At 41.3% G+C, this 22,690-nt stretch overlaps 1 protein-coding gene across 2 annotated transcripts in view; it reads left to right on the forward strand.

Moving 5' to 3' along the window:
• Window positions 1–1,237: 1,237 nt before the first annotated feature.
• Window positions 1,238–22,690, forward strand: part of DESI2 (desumoylating isopeptidase 2) — a 44,839-nt gene continuing 23,386 nt past the window's right edge. Inside the window, exon 1 of one of the 2 annotated variants that reach the window (XM_040263605.1) lies at window positions 1,238–1,529. In XM_040263605.1, coding sequence (XP_040119539.1) covers window positions 1,488–1,529 — 42 coding nt within the window. In that variant the 5' untranslated portion in view covers window positions 1,238–1,487. The remainder of the gene's footprint in view (window positions 1,530–22,690) is intronic. The other variant, XM_040263606.1, reaches the window with a different exon arrangement.

A 22,690-nucleotide genomic window follows, 5' to 3' on the forward strand; every position in this document is an offset into this window, starting at 1 on the left:
TGGTGTTTTTGAACTGTGGTGTTGGAGAAGATGTTTGAGAGTTCCTTGGACTGCAAGGAGATCCAGTCAATCCTAAAGGAAATCAGTCCTGAATACTGACTAGAAGGACTGATACTGAAGCTGAAGCTCCAATACTTTGGCTACCTGATGTGAAGAACTGACTCATTGGAAAAGCCTCTGATGCTGGGAAAGATTGTAGGTGGGAGGAAAACCGGACAGATGATGAGCTAGTTGGATGGCATCACCGACTGGATGGACAGGAGTTTGAGTAAGCTCCAGGAGTTGGTGGTGGACAGGAGGGGAAGCCTGGCGTGCAGCAGTCCACAGGGTCGCAGAGTTGGACAGGACTGAGCAACTGAACTGAACTCAACTCTGAGCTTAAACCTCCGGAGCTTACAGAGACCTTCCCACTGCAGCCAATATGAGTTTACTCTCAATCACTTCATCCTATTTTAACTCTCTACAAAGCATATTTTGCTCGTCCTCCCTATTGTTTACGCCATAGTCCCCAGGGCCTTCATCACTGCCTGGTAAAGGGTAGGTACACAACAAATATTTTTTGAATGAATGTAAAAGCACCTACTGTTTCCCAGGGTTGAGCACTGTGCTGTCTTCCCATTTCAGCAGGATAGTTTTATTAAATGTAAAATTCCACATTGAGAATTAACTGGATGCATGTTATACCCCTTCTCCTGCCAGTAACCCACCTTCCTCTATTTTTCTCCCCTTGCAAAATAAAAAATAATAGTGAGGAGGGACTTGGAAAACAGGGTCATCAATGTGGTCTTTTGCCACATTCGTAAGGCTTCATCGAGCTCAACGCGACAGAAACCAATTGCAACAGTAACGGATATAAGAAGCAGAACAACCTCAGGGCCCACAAGGACGGACGGCAAGGCTAGGGCGCACAACGCAAACACTGCACGCTGGGAGCTGTAGTCGCGCTAGGCCTGGCCAGCAGGACCCGGCCCCCGCAGCATGCTGGGAACTGTAGTCGACAGCTGGAAACGCAAGGAAGGACCGCAGTTGAGACTCCGCCTCTGCGCTTCCTCATTGCATGCTGGGAATTGTAGTCTTTCTGGGAACACGCTCCTCCCGGGAGGAAAAGCACCAAGGTTGCGCCATCTTAGGTGCGAGTGCGGCAGTGGAGGCTAGAGCGCAGGCGGGCCCAGCCCCGGCCGGCCCCGCCCTCAGGAGCCCGGAGCCCGCCCCTTGCTCGGGCCCCGCCTTCCCCCACGTGTCTGCCGCCGGGGGAGGCGCTTGAGCCGGAGCGGGCCGCCAGCGGTCCGGCCCGGTAGGCGCAGAGGGTCCTGTCGGCGGCGCCCGGGAGCGACTAGCTTCCCGATGCTTCCGCCCTGGCTCCCGCCGGCCGGGCTGTGCGCTTAGGGCCCGGCTCCGGCCCCCTGAAGCGTCCGCGTGGGTGACAACGGCTTCGGCCCCGCGGAACGGAGCGGCTGGAGCGCGAGGCGGCGGCCGCCGGGAGGAGGATGGGGGCTAACCAGTTAGTGGTGCTCAACGTGTACGACATGGTGAGTACGGCGCCGGCACCCGAGCCCGGCCCCGGCCGGCATTCTCTCGCCGGTGGGTTCGGACCCGGCCCCTCGCGTTTCCAGCCTGGCGTCGCCGCCTCCCGCTTGGTTCACCGGGGTTGGGGGAGGGGACGATTATTTTTTTTAATCCCTGCAAATGTCTACGCGCTTGTTAGCTTTTCCCGGTCTGCCCCGGGGCTTTGGCCAAGACTCGGTTCGCCTCGAACCTCCCTCGTGCCCCGACCTGGCCCGGACCCTGGGCTGGGCCCGACCTTCTGGCCGAAGAGCAGTGTCCTTTCCGCGAAGCTTGGGTCGAGGGTCGGACTTCCCACTCCATCATCGGAACTCCGGGGCAACCCCGCTTCTCCCATCCCAGTTGCCCGCTCTGCCGAAGCAGCCCGTCTTCAAAAACTCCCAAGCCCCTCCAAGTCGAGAAAGTCACCGCTTGTCGACGCCAGTGCTAGAGTCTCTTTAAAGGTGAACAGGAGCCAACACAGCCTAGCCTCCAAGGCAACCGCATTAAAATGAATGAGGCTAACATTTATACAGAAAATAGCTCAGCTGAATTATTTAGGGGTTCATGGCGGTACTCCTTTCCTAGATTCTGGAGACCTCTTACCAGGTGATGCAACAGGTATCTGACGTGGCCGCAAGGAGAGGCAGAGAAGAACGGCTTTGTTGTGTCATCTAACTTTTGGAGTACTGCGAGCACCCAGAAATGAGTCCAAACGTTGGTTTGCGTTATAATCGCCATTGGAATAACCGGTACACAGTTGCCGTTGCAGCTAGATGGATGCTTGGGTTTGTTTCCTTTCGGTTGATTAGTTTTTGCTTTATAAGAGGTCACCTCCAGTTGAGATGTTTCAAATTTCGTAAGTGGATTGACAAGTGAAAAAGTCCCCAGCGTTGTTTTTGTTGGCTTAAAGATGAAGAAGAGCCAGAATACGGGCGGTTAGGAGTCTTGGTTCTCACTCACCCATCTAAACTTTGTGTTCCCCTGTATTGTTTTTAAGTTTTTACATTTACACTGTAACCTCTTGGGTAGGAAGGAATTCCTATGCCTCAATCTGGGAATTAATGTGAGAAGGCCATAGAGACTGGTACCTGAGGAGGGTACTCCGCTGAGTTTGCATATAAACTTGGAGGTGAAAGGAGATAGATTAGCATACTGAGAAAAATGGAGTATGATAGGAAAAAGTTCCAGAGAGGAATAATCAGAACCAGAGATTTTAAAAGAGCGTGGTACTTTGTAAAGTCTTTGGCCTGTGTCACTGGTTAAGAAATAATTCTCTAGATGTAAACTTTTTGTGGCTAGCTGTGGAAGCCTTGATTTTTCAAGAATTTTATTGCCCTTTTACGCTTTCTACCCAGTCCCCCTTGAGTGATCTGAATTTGGTTTCTTATTTATTCATGCAGATTGTTACACACCATCCCTCAAGATATATTCTGTTCTTGAGAGCACAGTATACATTTTCTTCTAGGTTGTTAAACCCCTTTATAAATTAGGATTATGCAGTGGCCAGAGGGCCAGTTTCATTGCCTAAAAGAAATCTGTGAAAGTAGAGGAAGAGAACATTTTGCTTTTTTAAATAAAACTGGAGATACATTGCTTGGCTTATAATGGGCTTCTTTACACTTTAGGTAGTCTATGAATAACAGAAATCATTGCTATGTGGTAAACGTAGGAAAAGCTAGAGATGATTCTCAAACCAGTATGTTTTGAAGGGAGGAGTGTTCTGAAAGATCTTTAAAATGTTAACTAGATAACAGAGATATTATTCTTCATATAGCTTTTGTGACGTAGGTAGTTGCAAAGTAAATAGAGAAAAGGGTACCTGCCCAGAAAAATAAGTAAAGTCGCTCAGTCGTGTCCGACTCTTTGCGACCCCATGGACACCAGGCTCCTCCGTCCATGGGATTTTCCAGGCAAGAGTACTGGAGTGGGTTGCCGTTTCCTTCTCCAGGGAACTTCCCGACCCAGGGATCGAACCCAGGTCTCCCACATTGTAGACAGACGTTTTCCATCTGAGCTATCACTTGATCTTAGCCAAAAGGCCAAATACCTGCCCAGAGAGCTACAAATAGGATCTAGAATTTCTAGACCACAGTCTGTTTCATTATTTTTTCTACTGAATAGTTCTGTGTTTATTTCTTATATATTGCTTTTTCCTGTCAACAGGAGGAGCATGTGAATGTTTATCAGAAATGGCAAATAGCTGAGTTACTAGACTTCTAATAAACAGAGTTTGTATGTTCTCCTGAGGGCTTTTGGTCTGTAAGTAAGTGTCTTATGTCACTAACTCAGCAACCTACAGTTATTTAGTTAGGACCCTGTAAAAGTCACAAAAATGAATGAATTATGCTTCCTTCTGTAAGGAACTTAGTGTCATAGGGAAGGTACACCAGTGGTAACAATTCAGAACAATGCCATGGTTTTGATAAGAGCAGAACAAGATGCCAAGAAGACAGTGCTCTTGTAGGATTATGGAATGCTGAAAAGTAAAGGGGGAAAACCCTGAAGAATGGAGGATTTCTGCAGGCAAGGAATAGTCAGCACAAACAGACTGGCAGGAGGAGGACAGCACAGGTTGGATTTGGAAAATCCAGTGTAGCTAGAGTGTAGGAGGCATGAAAGGAGACAAAACTTCCAGTTTGGCTAGAATTTTTATTAGTTTGGGGCTGAGAGGATGGTCTGTGAGCCAGGGGGAACCATTTAAAGTTTTCAAGGTGAGGAGCAGTGTGGTCGGAGTTATGTTTTAGAATCAAGACCAGTGGACTGAGGTATAAATTTGTAGCTATTATACTCATTTTTTCTCAAGTCAGTTTTGGTTTTTGAAGCATCCTTGCTTGATGTCAAGGGCAAATTCCTTTTATCTTTGGTAGTACTTCCTAGTCATCATAAATGCCTTTGATGAGGATTGCTGTGGTCTGTCGGTACAGGCCTGGTATATCAGCTGTCTATCTAGTCTAGACTTTGTAAGCGTGAAAATCAGCCTTTGATTTGTGCTTACAGCCACTGTTCACAGGGACCTCTTGCGGTGTATCCTTGTTCCTCTTTCTCTGTGAGACTGTTGCCTGCTCTAGTTGACTGTGTTTTTCCTGTTCAGTAGATTGGGAGCTGCTGATCATTTCTTTTCTTCCATAGCTCTGTCACGTGTATTTTGGGAATGAGGTTATTCACATCTTGCTAATTTACTGGTATACATGGTAGAGCAAGTGATTCAAGTTGGTTTCAATTGCTGGGCCGGTCTCCGGCGTAGTCACTTGTGCACAAGGTCTTCCTTTGTCATAGATTCAGATTTTGTGCTGCTAAATGAATTTTTAGAAACCAAAAATACGCAGTAATATAATGATGTTTGTAGATTTCATTCTGTAAACAATTTTCTTCCCGATTTTTAAGTAGTATCTGTACATCTTCAGAGTCATAGACACTTTCTAGGAGTCTTCAGATGAAGGTTCTGTGTGGACTCCATTCTTTTGATCCTCCTCACCCCATTGTACTTCTCCAAGAGTGTGAGGCCATTCAGGTATGACAGGATCTGACTTCCTGCACATCTGTAAATCTAATTCTGTCTTCTTGAAAGAGTTTCAGACTCACCTGAATATACTTTTAACCTAAGTGATTCCGTAGTATCTTTAAATCAACATATCCAGGAACAAACATTTTCCCCTTTCTCCTTTCCTGGCCTCAGGCCCCTCCCCTCTTCTCTACCCAGCCCTCCCTGCTATATGTTCTGGCGGGCGCATGCACACACATTTCCTGTGTTGTAATTTTATCTAGATAACTAGCACCACCTTCTGCTCAGTTTCCCAAGCGAACCCCCTGGGAGTAAAACTTAAATTCCTTTTTATTACAAACCCTTCAAACCCTTCCTGTCTCTTAATTTGGTTAATTTTATCTGGAAGTCAGAGAGAGCTTGATGATCAGTGGCTTAAACTGGAAGGATCCTTAATCCAGAGATTAAACAGTCCCTGTATTAGTTGAGCAGCTCAGCCAAGTCAGCAAGGACCAAGACTTGTTCATCTTTTCACTCAGCTGTCCTCGGCATGTTGGCTTCTGTTCCTGCGTTGTCCCCTCGTCATTGGAACATGACTGTCATGCACCATACTGTCCTCATTCACTGAGCTGTGAAGACAGGTAGGTAGGACCTTTCTCCACATGCACCTCTCCTTTTAATAATAGAAGGGAAAGACTTTGCCAGACCCACCTTCCTTTCCTGAGAGATTGTCCAGAGTTCACAGTGACTGTGATGAAGCTGAGAAGGAGGGTGTGTGGCTTTTCCAGCCTTTGTGGTGAGTTGTGAGTAGGCGGGTAGCTGGGATTCCCTATGATGTCTATCACATACTTCACTTTCTGAATATTCTTTAAATTAGTTATCTTATATCCCCATTCTCACTATTGCTTCTCAAGTTCAGGCCCTCATTATCTCTGCTTCTGTAATAGACTTCTTATGAGTTTCAATCTCAAATATTACTTCATTTTAATCCATCTTTCCTTCTGTGACCAAAGTAATCTTCCTGAAACATAAATGATTGGTGCCATTCCTCTGCTTAAAATTCACCTGTAAGATAGAATCTGTTAACTAAGGCCTTTATTGGTGCACCTGACTATTGAAAAAAACCTTCCCTACCAGTCCCCTGCTACCACCCCTCCACCTAATATTCAGTCTTTATGCTCACACAGTGAAATTTTAAAGTTATCCAAATAGGCTATACTGTAACTGATACCTTTTACATATGCTGATCCTTCTGTGTGGAGTGTCCAATTCCAACGTTGCTCAGCTATTAATACAACCCCTGTTCCTTCCAACTGTAGCTTAGCCTTTACTCATCAGACTTGCCTTAACTTCTGGGCCCTGGTTGTACTTTCTACGTGTCTCAATAACTGCATGTATTATCATTCTGCCCACCCCACTAGCCTGCAAGTTACTTGATTGTTGTTCGGTCACCCAGTCGTGTCCGACTCTTTGCGACCCCATGGACTGTAGCACGCCAGGCCTCTGTCCCTCACCATATCCTGAAGTTTGCCCAAGTTCAAGTCCATTGCATCAGTGATGCCATCCAGCCATCTCATCCTCTGACGCCCTCTTCTCCTTCTGCCCTCAAGCTTTCCCAGCACCATAGACTATTCCAGTGTGTCAGCTTTTTGCATCAGATGACCAAAATAATGGAGTTTCAGCTTTAGCATGAGTCCTTCCAGTGAGTATTCAGGGTTGGTTTCCCTTAAGATTGACTGGTTTGATCTCCTTGCGTCCAAGGGACTCTCAGGCGTGTTCTCCAGCACCACAGTTCAAAGGCATCAATTCTTCAGCACTCAGCCTTCTTTACGGTCCAGTCTCACAACCTTACGTGACCGCTAGGAAGGCCATTGCCTTGACGTACTGACCTTTGTCGACAGAGTAACGTCCCTGCTTTTTAACACACTGTCTAGCTTTGTCAAAGCTTTCCTGCCAGGAAGAAAATGTCTTCTGATTTCAGGGTTGCAGTCACCATCCACAGTGATTTTAAAGCCCAACAAGAGGAAATCTGTGACTACTTCCACCTTTTCCCCTTCTATTTGCCGTGCAGTAATGGGGCCGGATGCCATGATCTTAGTTTTCTTAATATTTAGTTTTAAGCCGGCTCTTTCACTCTCCTCCTTCATCCTCATCAAGAGGCTCTTTAGTTCTCTTCGCTCTCTGCCTTTCAGATGGTATCCTCTTCATATCGAGGTTGTTGATGTTTCTCCCGCCTGTTTTGATTCCAGCTTGTAACTCATCTAGCCTGGCATTTCTCAGCGTATAGATTAAATAAACACGCTCTCTACCGTTTATGTCCTTTATTGTGCCCATCTTTGGGCACAGTGTTCCCTTGATATCTCCAGTTTTCCTGAAGAGCTCTCTGGTCTTTCCCCTTCTGTTGTGTTCTTCTAGTTCTATGCACTGTTCATGGAAGAAGGCCTTCTTGTCTCTGTGCTGCCCTTAGGAACTCTGCGTTTAGTTGGGCATACTTTCCCTTTCTCCCTTGCTTTTCACTTCTGTTATTTGTTTGGCTGTCTGTAAAGCCTTCTCAGATGACCACTGTGCCTTCTTGCTTTTCTTTCTCTTTGGGATGGTTTTGTTTGCTGCCTCCTGTACGGTATTACGTACCTCCATCCAGAGTTCTTCAGGCACTCTGTCTACAAGATCTAATCCCTTGAATCTATTCATTAACCGTCACTGCATATTCATAGAGGATGTGATCTAAGTCATACCTGGCTGACCTAGTGGTTTTCCCTGCTTTCTTTAGGCCTGAATTTTGCTATAAGAAGCTGATGACTGATGATCTGAGCCACAGTCAGCTCCAGGTCTTGTTTTTGCTGACTGTATACAGCTTCTCCATCTTTGTCTACAAAGAATATAATCAAATTGATTTCAGTATTGGCCATTTGGTGATGTCCATATGTAAAGTCGTCTCTTCCGTAGTTGAAAAAGGGTATTTTCTATGACCAATACATTTTCTTGGCAAAATTCAGTTAGCCTTTGCTAAGTCGCTTCAGTCGTGTCCGACTCTGTGCGACCCCATAGACGGCAGCCCACCAGGCTCTCCCATCCCTAGGATTCTCCAGGCAAGAACACTGGAGTGGGTTGCCATTTCCTTCTCCACTGCATGAAAGTGAAAAGTGAAGTCGCTCAGTCATGTCCAACTCTCAGCAACCCCATGGACTGCAGCCCACCAGGCTCCTCCATCCACGAGACCTTCCAGGCAAGAGTACTGGAGTGGGGTGCCATCGCCTTCTCCGCTGCTTCATTTTGTTCCCCAAGGTCAAACTTGCCTGTTATTTCAGATATCTTTTGACTTCCCACTTTTGCATTCCAATCCCCATTGAATAGAACATCTTTTTTGGTGTTAGTTTTAGGAGGTCTTCTGGGTCTTCACAGAACTGATCGGCTTCTTCGGCATCAGAGGCAGGGGCATAGACTTGGATTGCTGTAATGTTGAATGGCTTGTCTTGAAAACGAACCAAGATCATTCTGTCGTTTTTGAAGTGGCACCCAAGTACTGCATTTTGGACTCTCTTGTTGATTATAAGGGCTATTCCATTTCTTCTATGGAGTTCTTGCCCCAGTAGTAGATACAATGATCATCTGAATTAAAGTCACCCATTCCCATCCATTTTAGTTCACTGATGTGAACTAAAGATGTCGATATTTTTTCTTACCATCTCTGCTTGACCACGTCCAATTTATGTTGATTCAGGGACCTAACATTCCAGGTTCCTATGCAATACCATTCTTTGCACCATAGGATTTTATTTTCATCACCAGACACATCCATAACTGAGCGTCGTTTCCACTTTGGCCCAGCCACTTCATTCTCTCTGGGCTGTTAGTAGCCCAGTAGCATATTGGACACCTTCAGACCTGGGGGACTCATCCTTCGATGTCATATCTTTTTGTCCTTTTACACAGTTCATGAGGTTCTAATGGAGTGGTTTGCCATTCCCTCCTCCAGTGGATTACATTTTGTCTGAATTCTTCATCAGGACCCGTCCACCTTGGGTGGCCCTACTCGGCATGGCTCATAGCTTCATCGAGTAATGCAAGTCCCTTTGCCACAGCAAGGCAGTGATCCGTGAAGGGGAAATTACTTGGTAGCATTGTACTGTCACCAGTGTTTAGAACAGGGCCTGTCACTAGAAGCTGTTCTGTAAGTAAGATTTACTAAATGAATGGGATTTTAACTAGGCAGTTTTATTAGGAATGGTGCCAGTACTTAAATGGTATGCAAAAGTCATCTGATCCCTCTTCTCCTGTGTCAGATGCCTGTTTCTGGTTTTTTTTTTTTTTCCTGTACTTTTACTTAGTTTATTGTAGGATTTTAGCTTTATTGTTGGAATTGGGTGGCCAAGAAGGGGAATAGGATAGGAAAAAATATCAAGTATTGTTCTATGGCATAGCTTTTTTCGGGGGGAGGGGGGTTGTTTTAAATACTGTGGAACTACACTGAAGAAATGTTCTTAACTGGTTTATTCTTTGAACTTGGGTGTTAGTCACTCCTTGGAAGATAATCCCTCCAAAAATATTGTCAGTATCTGATTAATAGGAACTAATTCCTGATTAATAGGAACTGGTTAATAGAAACTAGTCTTAATTTTCTTGTACCAAGTATGCTTCTTGGACCAGTAACTTTCCTACCACTTGTTCTAAAAACAGTGACCCACAGATCTAGCTTTTAAAAAAAAAAAAAAAGGACAGTCATAAGTCTGCCCTCTTATGTTATCCCTAACAGTATCTGCTTTTTTTTTTTTTTCTTCCTTTTTTTGGCGGGGGGTGGGGAGGGTGGTGGTTTAGAATGTAAAAGAATCCAGTGCCTCTATATGTTTGTTTTATATTCCCACAATAACAAATTGCCCCAAATTTAGTGGTTTATGACAGTGCAGATTTATTCTTTCACACTTGCTTAGGTCAGATGTTCGGGTAGACTAGGCTGGTTCCTCTCTTCTGGGTCTCACAAGGTTTGAAAGCAGGTTGTCAGCTGGCCTAGGCTGCAGGGACAAATCTGCTGCCAAGCCTGTTAGAGTGTTAGGAAAATTCAGTTGCCTGCAGTTGTAGGGCTGAGGTCCCATTCCTTGCTGTTGTGTCAGCCAGGCCCCTCTCAGATGCTTAAAGCCTCTTGCATTCCTCACCTGCATCCTTCATCTTCAAACCAGCAATAATGCATTGAGTTCTTGTCACACTTTAGATAGCTCTGGCCTCCCCTTCTGCCACATCGATTCCACATCCATCCAGAGGAAGTTCTCTGCTTTTGTGGGGTTTTATAAATAGTTGAGACCCACAAGGATATTCCAGGGGAATATCTATCTTAAGGGCTTCCCTATTGGGTCAGATGATAAAGAATCTGCCTGCAATGCAGGAGACCCATGAAGGTATTCCAGGGGAACATCTCTCTTGAAGTCTATAACTTTACTTCTGAAAGTCCCTTTGCCATGTAGTATAGCATATTCGCAGGTTCTGTAGACCAGGATCTAGACATCTTAAGAAGTCATTCTGCCTACCACACCATCTGTGAAAGATATTTTGTAAACCCCAAAATGTTCAGTGTTCCCTTTCAGCAGTCCTTTGACTTGCCATGGAATGAATGCTAACCTAGTAACTTAAAATGGAAAATCTGATGTTCATCATCCCCCAGTATCCTTGGGGGAATTGGTTCCAGGCCCCACCCCAGATACCAAAATCTGCAGATGCTCAAATCCCATAGTTGTGCCTCCCTGTGCACAGATGCAGAAACTGGATTCAAAGGCTGACTGTATTTATTGGGAAAAATAAAGTCTACATTTCAGGTGTTCCCATGTTGTTAAAGAGTCAAACATATTCAAAAAGTAAAGTATGGAAGCTTTTTATGATTGACAAGTACTCAGATATTAAGGGTCCAAGCGTGTTAATGACTGCAGACCCTTCAAACTACAGTGGTGCGGTATATATCAATCCCAAGGTCACGTGATGAGGGATAAAGTTAACAAAATAGAATTTAGTGAAACTTATAAATTACTTTTAAATACCAGGGAGAGCCTACTATTTTAGGTGAATTCTTTTGTTAAACAGATTTTTCTTAAGACAAGTTATACTTTGCATTTGTTGACTGTCAAGATTTTCTATAAGATATTTAAATTCCAAAGCACTATTATTCATATATCACCCAGTTGGTTATTAGAATATAAAGAGAAGACTGCCAAAATAATATTATTATTGGTGTTCAGTCACAAAGTGGTTTGACTCTGCCACCCCATGGACTGCAGCACACCAGGCTTCCCTGTTCTTCACTGTCTCCCAGAGTTTGCTTAAATTCATGTTCATTGGATTGAGGATGCTATCTAACCATCTCATCCTCTGCCTCCCTCTTCTCCTTTTGCCTTCAGTCTTTCCCAGCATCACCATCTTTTCCACTGAGTCTGCTCTTCGCATCAGGTGGCCAAAGTATTGGAGCTTCAACTTCAGTGTCAGCCCAATGAATATTCAGAGTATTAAACTATGAGAAAGGCAGAGCAGTAATAAAGGGAAACCAGATATGTGTAAAAGTTTCATTTCTATTTATCTGGAATAAATAGTATTTTAGTATTTGACTGTGATAGTCCCTTACCCATGAAATGAAAACTAAAAAATTAACTAACTGACCCCATATTATTTGAAATAAAAGTCTCTCCTCACCAAATTGTGATGTCATCCTTATCATAATATTGAATTCTTGCCCATACAGAATTGATTAGTCTCATTACTACACTATTTTAATTATTATACTTTTACAATATATTTAGTATATGGCTGGGCCAGTTTCCGTTTATTATCATTCCAAAGTTTTTGTGGCTACTACTCATTTTCTTTTTTAGGACTACTTTATAAGGCTCTGAAAAAATTCCATACTTTTTCTCTCTTTTTCATTTTATTGAAGTATACATGAAATTTATTGTCCTGATCATTTTTAGCTGTGTAGTTCAATGTACATTCACACTGTTGTGCAGCCAGTCTCCAGAGCTTTTTGTCATCTTTCAAAAGTGAAATTATACCCATTAAACAGCCATTTCCCACTTCCCCTTCCCCTCAGTCCCTGGTTATCACCGTTCTACTTTCTTTGTCTGAATAGATGCCTCATACAAGTAGAATCATGCAGTATTTGTCTTTTTGTAGCTGACCTGTTTCTGTCTGCGTAGTGTTCTTGGGGTTCATCCCTGCTGTAGCACGTGTCAGTTTTTTTTCTTCTCGAGGCTGAATAATAGTCCACATTTTGTTTATGCATTTATCTGTTGATTGACGTTTGCTTTCACTTTTTAGCTATTGTAAATAATGCTGCTGTGACTGTGGGTATACAAATATCAGTTCCAGGTCTCTGCTTTCAGTTCCTTTAGCTATATACCCCGTAGCCCATAAAATTTTCTAAAGTTTCATAACATTTCAGCCTCATGTCATCCCTAGAAAGGCTTCCACTAGCCTAAAATTACAGAAAGAGTTTATACTTTTATTCCCAAGTGAAAAGCCAGTGCTAATTAATGAATGATGTGTGAGTCCCCACATTCATCGGAGGTACATGGTACATTTATCCTGTCTTAAATTACCATTCTATATAAGTCTATTTCTTGACCTTCTATTCATTTATTTAGTTACCTCTTCCTGCACCATTACAGGTGTTTAACTGTAGTATTCTACTGTGTTTTGATGACTGGTGATGAGTTTCTCATATTCTCCTTCAGACATCTCTTTTTCCTTCCACATACCTATTTTTTTCAAACAGAATTTAAAATCAGTTTATCAAAAAATTCATTGAAAATTGAAGTATAATGACACTAAATTTGTGAATAATTTTTGGGGAGAATAGATTACAGTAGAGTCTTTTCCCATAATAGTAAGAGCTAACAGTTTTGTGTATTTTCTGTGTGCCAACCATTGTAATAAGCCATTCTCTTGTATCCCTTTTGGTGAAACAGACTTAGTTGAAGAGCCTGCTCAGACTCATGCCTTAAGTGGTAGAGCAGGTTTTTTTTAATTAATTCATTTTAATTGGAGGCTAATTACAATAGTGTGTTGGGTTTTGCCATACATTGACATGAATCAACCATGGGTGCACATGTGTCCCCTCATCCTGAACCCCCGTCCCATCCCTCAGGGTTGTCCCAGTGCACTGGCTTTGAGTGCCCTGTTTCATGCATTGAACTTGGACTGGTCATCTGTTTCATGTATGGTAATATACATGTTTCAATGCTGTTCTCTCAAATTGTCCCACCCTCACCTTCTCCCACAGAGTCCAAAAGTCTGTTCTTTATATACGTGTCTCTTTTGCTGTCTTGCATATAGGGTCGTTGTTATATAGGCTGTCTTGCATATATAGGCCGTCTTTCTAAATTCCATATATATGCGTTAATATACTGTATTGGTGTTTTTCTTTCTGACTTACTTCACTCTGTATGATAGGCTCCAGTTTCATCCACCTCATTAGAACTGACTCAAATGTGTACTTTTTAATAGCTGAGTAATATTCCACTGTGTATATATACCACAACTTTCTTACCCATTCATCCACCAGTGGACATCTAGGTTGCCTCCATGTCCTAGCTATTGTAAACAGTGCTGTGATGAACACTGGGGTACATATGGGTAAAGCAGTTTTGAACCAAGAGCTCTAACTCTAAAATCTGTGCCATTAACCACCATATAGCACCCCTCATCCATGAAAAGTGCTATATTTCTCTTTTTATTTGTCCCAGTCTTACACACATCAATAAACTTAGTTTCATTGTGCTCTTCAGAACCCGTGAATGGGTAATGATTTTTAAACATCTCCTACAGCCTCATCCTTTTCTGTAAATGATTTTGTAAATGGTTGGTTTTATGTGTCAACTGGATATAGAAAGCCCAGTTTTCAGTCAAGCAACAGTCTAGGTGTTGCTGTGAAAATATTTTCTAGATTTAGTAAATATTTAAATCAGTAGACTTTGAGTAAAACAGATTATCTTCCATAATGTGGGTGGGCCTCATCCAATCAGTTGAAGACCTTAAGAAAAAAGACCAAGATCTTGTAAAGAAGAAGGAATTCTGCATCAAACAGCGGTAACATCACTTCTTCCCAGCCTCTCTAGCCTGCTGTCCTGTCCTGCAAGTTTCACACTTGCCGTCCCCCACAATTACATGAGTCAGTTTCTTAATAATCACTTCCTTACTCCCACCGCCGCATCCAAGTTAGATTTTGTAGTCTACCATTTTAATCATTCCCTCTGTTATACTTGTCTAGCAGCTGTAGTTAAATTGAACTCTACATCTACTCAACACCTCAGCAGCCAGAGATGCAGCTAGAGAAAAATATACAACCATACAGACTAATCTCACTTTAAAATGCAGCTAGAGAAAAATATACAACCGTACAGACTAATCTCACTTTAAAATCATGACCACAAACCCCAGGAGGACCCTAAATGCCATTTGGCAACATTTCCTTATTTCTCTGGTCAACTGACTTACCCACTCTCCAAGACAATTGCAGTATTTCATGCTCTCTTTCCACCTTCTTTACTCTCAGCTGATGACTTCACTGCTTATTTCATTTAAATTAAAAAAAAAAAATGGAGAGAATGTTCTCATCCTTCCACTACCACTGTTCATCTCCCTCCTATTATGTGGAATGGGACTGAATTGCCCATGTGCCTGTCTGAGGGCAAACCTTCCACTCTGTGCTGAAACCCATACTCTTCTATGCAAGGACTTTGCTGTCAGAATTGTCTTCATCTGTTCTCTCCAGTGTTTTTTTTTTTTTTTGCTTTACAATTCTGTATTGGTTTTGGCATACATTGTTTTGTTTTTTTTTTACCTACTTTCATTCCAGTAGCATACAAATATGCTGTAATATTTTCTAGCTCTTAGCCATTTGAATCAAGGAGAACTGGTGGGATACTTCAATATTATCTCTGTTAACTGTCCACCATATTGTACCATGATGTTCCCATTGTGCTCTCAGCCTGGGGGTTTATGTCATTTTAAATCAGCTTCCAAAGTAATTTATTACTTTTAAGAGGCTAGCAAATAGCAAAGCAAGCAAGAGCTGTGATGTTTCAGTTCACATCCATTCTGACCTGCTCTTTTATCTGTGGGTATCAAAACAATAATGCAGTAGGACTTCCCTGGCAGTCCAGTGGTTGGTAGCTCTCGCTTCCATTGCAGGGGGCATGGGTTCAGTCCCTGGTCTGGGACCTAAGATCCTACATGCTGCGTGACATGGTCAACCAAAATAAAGCAGTTTTTTGCATTTCCTAAGTTATTCAATCTGCAGTGAACTTGAGGGTAGAGACAGTGTGTTATTCTTTTTATTCCCAGAGCTTGGTACATAGTAATTACAGTACTTTAGAAAGGTTTCTTGGACTTAACCTGAGGTTCCCCTAGGACTTGTCATTCTGAAACAGTTTCTTCCTCCACTGTGTCATCTTGTTCGTGGCTGCTGCTTGCAGGATGGAGAAGCGTGCATGCAGGGTTCTGCGTTGCTCAGGTGTCTGACAGGTCTCCATGGCCAGTCAGGTGGTGAGTGAGAGTCACAGAACATCCACACTGGTTCAGAACAAGAGTATCAATATGAGAAAGAAGGCTGAGGCGGCCTGCCTTCTCCTTGGTCATGCTGCAATCTGTTACTGAAAGTAGTGAAATGTGTTAATAGTTCTTTGTCTTTGTGGTTTAGCCTTGGCATTAGGTTGCATGGATTTGTATTTTACCTCCTGCTTTTCAGCTATGTGACTTTGGGGAAATTACTTAACTTCTCTGTGCTAGTGTTTCTTTCTAAAATGGGAATAGGATTTTCCTGGCCATTCAGTGGTTAAGACTCCATGATTCCAATGCAGGGGATGTGGGTTCCATCCCTTGTAAAGGCACTAAGATTCCACATGCCAAATGGTCAAAAAATAAATGAAATGGGAGTAGTACTGTACTTGGCTCATAGGGTTTATATAAGGTTCATATGAGTCAATTTGTATAAGATCCGTAGAATGATACCTGGTACATGAGCAGCACTAGAAAGTGTTAGCTATTGTTATTGCTTGTGTTGTTATTGCTTGTGTTGTTATTTGCAGGATTGTAAAAGCTAAGTGAGCTTCGTTTGTATACTTTCAGTAGTTGCGACACCTAACAGCTTGATTTTGGGAATGTCTTCACTTTATCTGAAGGAGAGTTAATACACAGAGCAAAGCACTACCCCAATTGAGGCATTAAAAGTAGGTTGTGGTAGATGCAGAGAGCAAACTAGTGGTTACCAGTTAGGAAGGGGTCGAGCAATAGAGAGGTAGGGGAGTGGGTACGAACTATTGGGTGTAAGATAGGCTCAAGGATATAATCATATAACATGGAGAATATAGTCAATATTTTACAACTGTAAATGGAAAACCAACTTGTAAAATTGTATAAAAAATTAATAATTTAGATTTTATTCAAGTGGGCTATTGTACATTTGACACTATCTCCAAGATCTCTGTCATCCTAAATATATAAAATTGGGGTTAGTTGTGTACCCTTTTTTATCCCCTTGGGTGTTAGAGTTGACAGCTAGTCTTCAGCCTTTCTGCCGCATGAACTCAATGGAAGTAATTTATAAGTCTTGAAGTATTTATGGAAACTAAAACAGTTTAGCTTGAGATTGGTTTGTATACCATAGCGTAATTGTAATTTCTAACTCACTGTCCAACAGTGAGTTAAATGAACCACCAGATAAGGTTAACATGTTCATTGTCATAATCTGTTGTGTGTATTGTAATCTGCTGAACAGTAGTATTAAAAGAGTTGTCTGGTTGCAGTACTGTGGAAGTTTCTAGTTTCTAGTTTCTAAAAGGAACACATCTTGTAGATTTTCCCTCTCCTTCACATTTGAAGGTTAGCTATAGTTCCCATGGTAGGAGGTCTCTACATCACTAAACTAGATAAGGTGGGCATATTATACGGCATTTAGGCAAAGAGTAATGATGGCTGTTTTTATTTGTGATGGTACGTGATAGTCACCAAAATTTCACCCTTAAGAAAAACGATTAACTAATATTAATGATTTCCATCTTATTCTGAAGTTGTTCAGGACACTTCAAGACTATGTAAAGAAAATCAAAGCCACAGGAGACTATCTGTTAGGAAGTAGTCATGTGATTTAAAAAAAGCAGTAGATGAAAGCAAAGAAACCTGGGCTCTATGTACGACTTAGCCGCTTATTATGTGGCCTTGGGCGCAAGTTACTTGCTTGAATATCACAAAAGCAATTTACGTATTTTGTGTGGACTATTATTATGAAAGACAGAGTAAGTGAAAGCATGTGTTAAAGTGACATCCAAAAAATGAGTTACTTATGATATATACATATATTTAACACTTACCAAATTGTGATTGATTGTTTACATTCTTAATGAGTTCCTTATGGACAGAGACTGTGAGTTGATCATCCTTAGATCTCTGGTGTCTAGCAGAGTCCCCGACCATACATTTTATTAATCAATGTTGTCTAACTTTATTTATAGCTTTGCAGGTAAGTAAAAATTTTAAATAAGATTTAAACTGAGATGCAATTTAGGGGAACCATCTAGAACCATTTCTCAATTTTATCCTGGGCTTCCCTTCTGCCTTAGCTGGTAAACAATCCACCTGCAATGCAGGAGACCTGGGTTCAATCTCTGGGTTGGGAAGATCCCTTGGAGAAGGGAATGGCTACCCACTCCAGTAATCTAACCTGGAGAATTCCATGGACTGACGGTGTCACAAAGAGTCAGACACAACTGAGCAACCTTCACTTTCAACTAAGATAAACATTTTATATAATACTTATTAAACACACATGTAACTGAAACCAGATATTTAGGAAACACTTCGGTGTGTATGTGATGTCCTCTGATAAGTTCTAATCCACTATGTTTCATGCGTTAAGTCACTTCAGTCATGTCTGACTCTCTGCAACCCTATGGACTGTAGCTCACCAGGCTCCTCTGTCCATGGGATTCTCCAGGCAAGAATAATGAAGTGGGTTGCCATGCCCTCCTCCAGGGGATCTTCCCAACCCAGGGATCGAACCCAAGTCCCTTGTGTCTCCTGCGTTGGTAGGTGGGTTCTTTACAACTGGCACCACCTGAGAAGCCCACATTATGTTTCATTCAGTAAAAATAATACTGGCACAGCCCACTGAAGTGATTTCAGGATTTTTTAATGAGTTTTACACCTGCAGTTTAAAAGATAACTTTTCAAGAATGCAGTCTCCAAGAGAACAGAAACTTGGTTATGTTTGAGTCTGTATTGCTAGTTCTAGGGTGTTGTAGGTGCTCAGTACATATCTCTTGAATGAAGAAAAGAGTGGAGATCCTCTTTCCCCATGTTGTTGTTCAGTTGGTGAGTAGTGTCCACCTCTTTGCAATCCCATAAACTGCAGCACACCAAGCTTCCCTGTCTTTCACTATCTCCTCAGTTTGCTCAAACCCATGTCCATTGAGTCAGTGAGGCCATCCAACCATCTCATTCTCTGTTGTCCCCTTCTCCTCTTCCCCTCAATCTTTCCCAGCATCAGGGTCTTTTCTAATGAGTTGGCTCTTTGCATCAGGTGGCCAAAGTATTGGAGCTTCGGCTTCAACATCAGTCCTTCCAATGAATATTCAGGACTGATTTCCTTTAAGATTGACTGGTTTGATCTCCTTGCTAAGGAACTCTCAAGAGTCTTCTCCAACACCACAATTCAAAAGCATCAATTCTTTGGCACTAAGCATTCTTTATGGTCCAACTATCACATCCATACATGACTGCTGGAAAAATCATAGCTTTGACTATATGGACCTTTCTCAGCAAAGTGATGCCTCTGCTTTTTAATATGCTGTCTAGGCTTGTCCTAGCTTTTCTTCCAAGGAACATGCATCTTTTAATTTCATGACTGCAATCACCGTCTGCAGTGATTTTGGAGCCCAAGAAAATAAAGTCTGTCACTATTTCCATTTTTTCCACATCTATTTGCCATGAAGTGATAGAACTGGATGACATGATCTTCTTTTTATGAATGTTGAGTTTTGAATTTTAAGCCACTTTTTCACTCTCCTCTTTCACTTTTATCACAAGGCTCTTTAGTCCTTTGCTTTCTGCCATAAGGGTGGTGTCATCTGTGTATCTGAGATTATTGATGTTTCTCCCAGCAATCTTGATTCCAGTTTGTGCTTCATCCAACCTGGCGTTTCACATGATGTACTCTGCATATAAAGTAAATAAGAAGGGTGACAATAAACAGTCTTGACATCCTCCTTCCCAATTTGGAACTGGTCTCTTTCATGTCCGGTTCTAACTTGACCTGTCCGGTTGCTTCTTGACCTGCATACAGGTTTCTTAGGAGGCAGGTAAGGTGGTCTGGTATTCCTGTTTCTTTAAGAATTTTCCATAGTTTGTTGTGATCCGCACAGTCAAAGGCTTTAACGTAGTCAGTGAAGCAGAAATAGATGGGATTTTTTGGAATTCCGTTGTTTTTTCCCATGCTCTTTCCCATGAGTCACATTTAAGGATAGGACAAAGGAAAAAGGATTACATATTCCTTGCTACATTTCAGTTGATCAAGAATTTGAATGATCTAAGTGTAATACAATGCACTAAGCAACATGGAGGGTACAGAATTAAGTAAGACTTTGTTTCAGATCTCATGCAGTTTTAGAACCCAATCCAGGAGGATAGTCAAATACAAATAGGCTCCTTAGAAGGAGCTTCAATGTTTTACCAAAATATTTCACACAACTAAATTAAGTGCTTGCTAGGAGAGATTTGGCAAAAACTTGGTTTTCCGGTATAGTTGTGGTTCAGGACCAAGAACTGGTAGTACCCTCTCCCATCCACTAGTAGAGTCAAACTGTGGATCGTATAAAATAGGTTCAGTCTTGAAAATATTCATGGCGCATTTGGTTCACTGTTGATTTGACTTTTAAAAATCTATTCTCCTTTAAATAACTTACTTCAGAGTCATCTTGTATCTAGCTGGTTGTGGGTTTTAGAAATTGGATCTTTTGGTAAACATAGTAATTTGTTTTTGAGAATTAGTTTGCCTAATCAATAAAGAGGAAACTTCAGCCGTGTACAAAATACATGTCACCACATTTTCTTTGCTTTTTAGATTATCATGTCAGTATATATATATATATTATCATGCCAGTATATCATGTCAGGCATATTCACACTCATGAGATCAGGATAGTACTTAAGAGCTTTTAAGACTCAGTACAGTCCCTAAGAAGGCCAGTCTTAGGCTAACTTTGAAAATGCAGTCTAAATAGTTATATTGAAGCAAATGTAAACTGAGATTGTCCCAGCAAACAAGGAAGTTTGGCCATAGCTTTTGTGCATATGTTTATTTTGGCTACACTGTCAGTCTTAGGCTAACTTTAAATTTTATTATCAGAACTGAGACTTGAGAGTAAAACCCTAGTAACTAAAAGACTACTGACAAATCTTTCATAATCAGGAGATATTACATACTCCAAAAGATTAGGGCTTAATACTTTAATTACTGTTATCAACAATTTATAAATAATTTTGAAATGAAAATGTTTTTGATATGTAGATAATTTTCTTTTCCCTGAGACAGAGAAAGTCAGCCATGTGCTTATCAGATAATATTTTCTGGTAGTGAAGAGATTGGACATTTTCTTAGAAATAGTAATCAAATAGCATCTATACTATATAATTCTTATAAAGCAAATTAACAGACATAGATGGGTATTCATTATTTCATCTAAAAAATACTGGAAAATCTCAGTTCATTCGGTGCAATTTTATTGTCTCTGGTTTATGACCAGCCTGTTGTTAAAGCACCATAGAAAGCCTTTAATATGATTTACTGTTAAGTAGCATTTGTGGTAAGATTATCTTGGAATATATCCATTGGTACCAAAAAGACTTCATAAGGTAGCTTAACAGTGTGAACATTAAGGACAGTTTTATATGAGAAGGCCATATAATAATTACCCCACAGTCTCTACTTGTCACAGTTTATTTTGGATTTTTAACTCAGTAATTGAAATATCTTGTCCTAAACACCTTTTGGGGGGAATAAAGTAAATTACTTTTAATGCCATGAACACTGATTCTAGTTTTTAGGGGAAACAGTCTTATTATACTTATATCACTTAATATGCCTTTTAAGGAAATCAGACCCAGACTCTAAGTGATTATATTAAATGTTTTAAGTTCCAGACTAGGGAGATAGCATTTATCATAGTTGTTGCTTTCAAGCAGGAAGCATAACATTTTATTAAGTTGATAAAATAAATCACTGACTAAAATGAAGTTTAATGAAAGTTCTCTATCAGAGAACTTAACATTTAAACATATGACTGTAATATAGTACAGTCAGTTCAGTTGTGTAAACAATGCTTTGGAAATAATAAATGGAAATATTTAGGCCAGTTTTTTGCATTGAAGCAAGATTGAGTTCAAAAGTAGCTGCAGTTATTTATGTATTTATTGCTTTCCCATATATTTCAAGATGATGATTTTTCTGTGAATTGTTTCCTCTTTTTATGTTAATACTCTGGAATATTCTGATAAGCCTTCTAACCCTCAGTGACACTGCAGGTATCAGAGGGGGTTAGACATGTTCTAGCGGTCCTTCCTTGGCCCTCTTCTCTTCATTGACTTGCCATCTCTGTGGACTTAAGACGTTCAAGGCTGTAAGGTCCTAACACCAAAGTGAGATTAGTTCTCCAGTCCTCTGCTCATGTCCTTCTTGAACATATAAGAACCCCATAAAACCACTGCCTTACAGAGACCTTTTACTTAGATCTGTACTTCTCAAGAAGATAAATAATTGCTTATAGGTATCATAAAGCAGAGTCGAATTAACTCTGCCATTGTTTTCCATTCAGTTTGGTGAGTCACTGCTCTTGGTAATGTGACATAACTCCCAAATCTTGAAAGTTCTGAGAATTAACAGATAGCCAGAACCAATCAGCTCTTTACATGTGCATCCAGCCCTTTATCAGGGTGTAGAGCAGAGTATGAGGGAAGAATCCTACCAACATGTGTTTGCTGCCACTAACACTTGATGTCTGTTGTAGGTCAAGCACTCTTCTAAGTACTTTATACATACAAATGTATTTAATTCTCATAGTAGTCCTCTGTGGAAGACTCTGTTTATTATCCCCATTTTGTAAATAAGGACAAAGAGGATAGGTATCTTTCCCCAGATCACACAAGTAGTAAGATAGTGAAGTGAGAATTTGAACCAAGGGTGTGAATTGGAATCAGTGTCTCTTTTTGAGACATTGGGAACCTTTAAAAGTTACCAGATGTCAGAGTCAGGGAGGGATAGATTGGGAGTTTGGGATTGACATATACACTCTATTTAAAATAGATAGCCAACACAGACGTACTGTATACCATAGGGAACTCAATATTGTGTAAAATAACCTAAATGGGAAAATAATTTGAAAAAGAATAGATACTTACATGGGTATAACTGAATCACTTTGCAGTATACCTGTAACTAACCCATCATTGTTAATCAACTATACTCCAATATAAAATAAAACTTAAATTGAAAAAAAGTTACCAAATATCTGTGAAGAAACCAAGGCAAAGAACCCCCATCTCCTGACACTCAGCCCAGTGTCTTTCCACTGTAGTTCAAATGCTCCAGCATTGTTCGTTGTGATGCTTGGATCAGCCTTTTTCTATCCAAGCAGTAAACTC

This window comes from Oryx dammah, unplaced genomic scaffold, assembly GCF_014754425.2.
Source record: "Oryx dammah isolate SB20612 unplaced genomic scaffold, SCBI_Odam_1.1 HiC_scaffold_21, whole genome shotgun sequence".
Classification (NCBI taxonomy): domain Eukaryota; kingdom Metazoa; phylum Chordata; class Mammalia; order Artiodactyla; family Bovidae; genus Oryx; species Oryx dammah.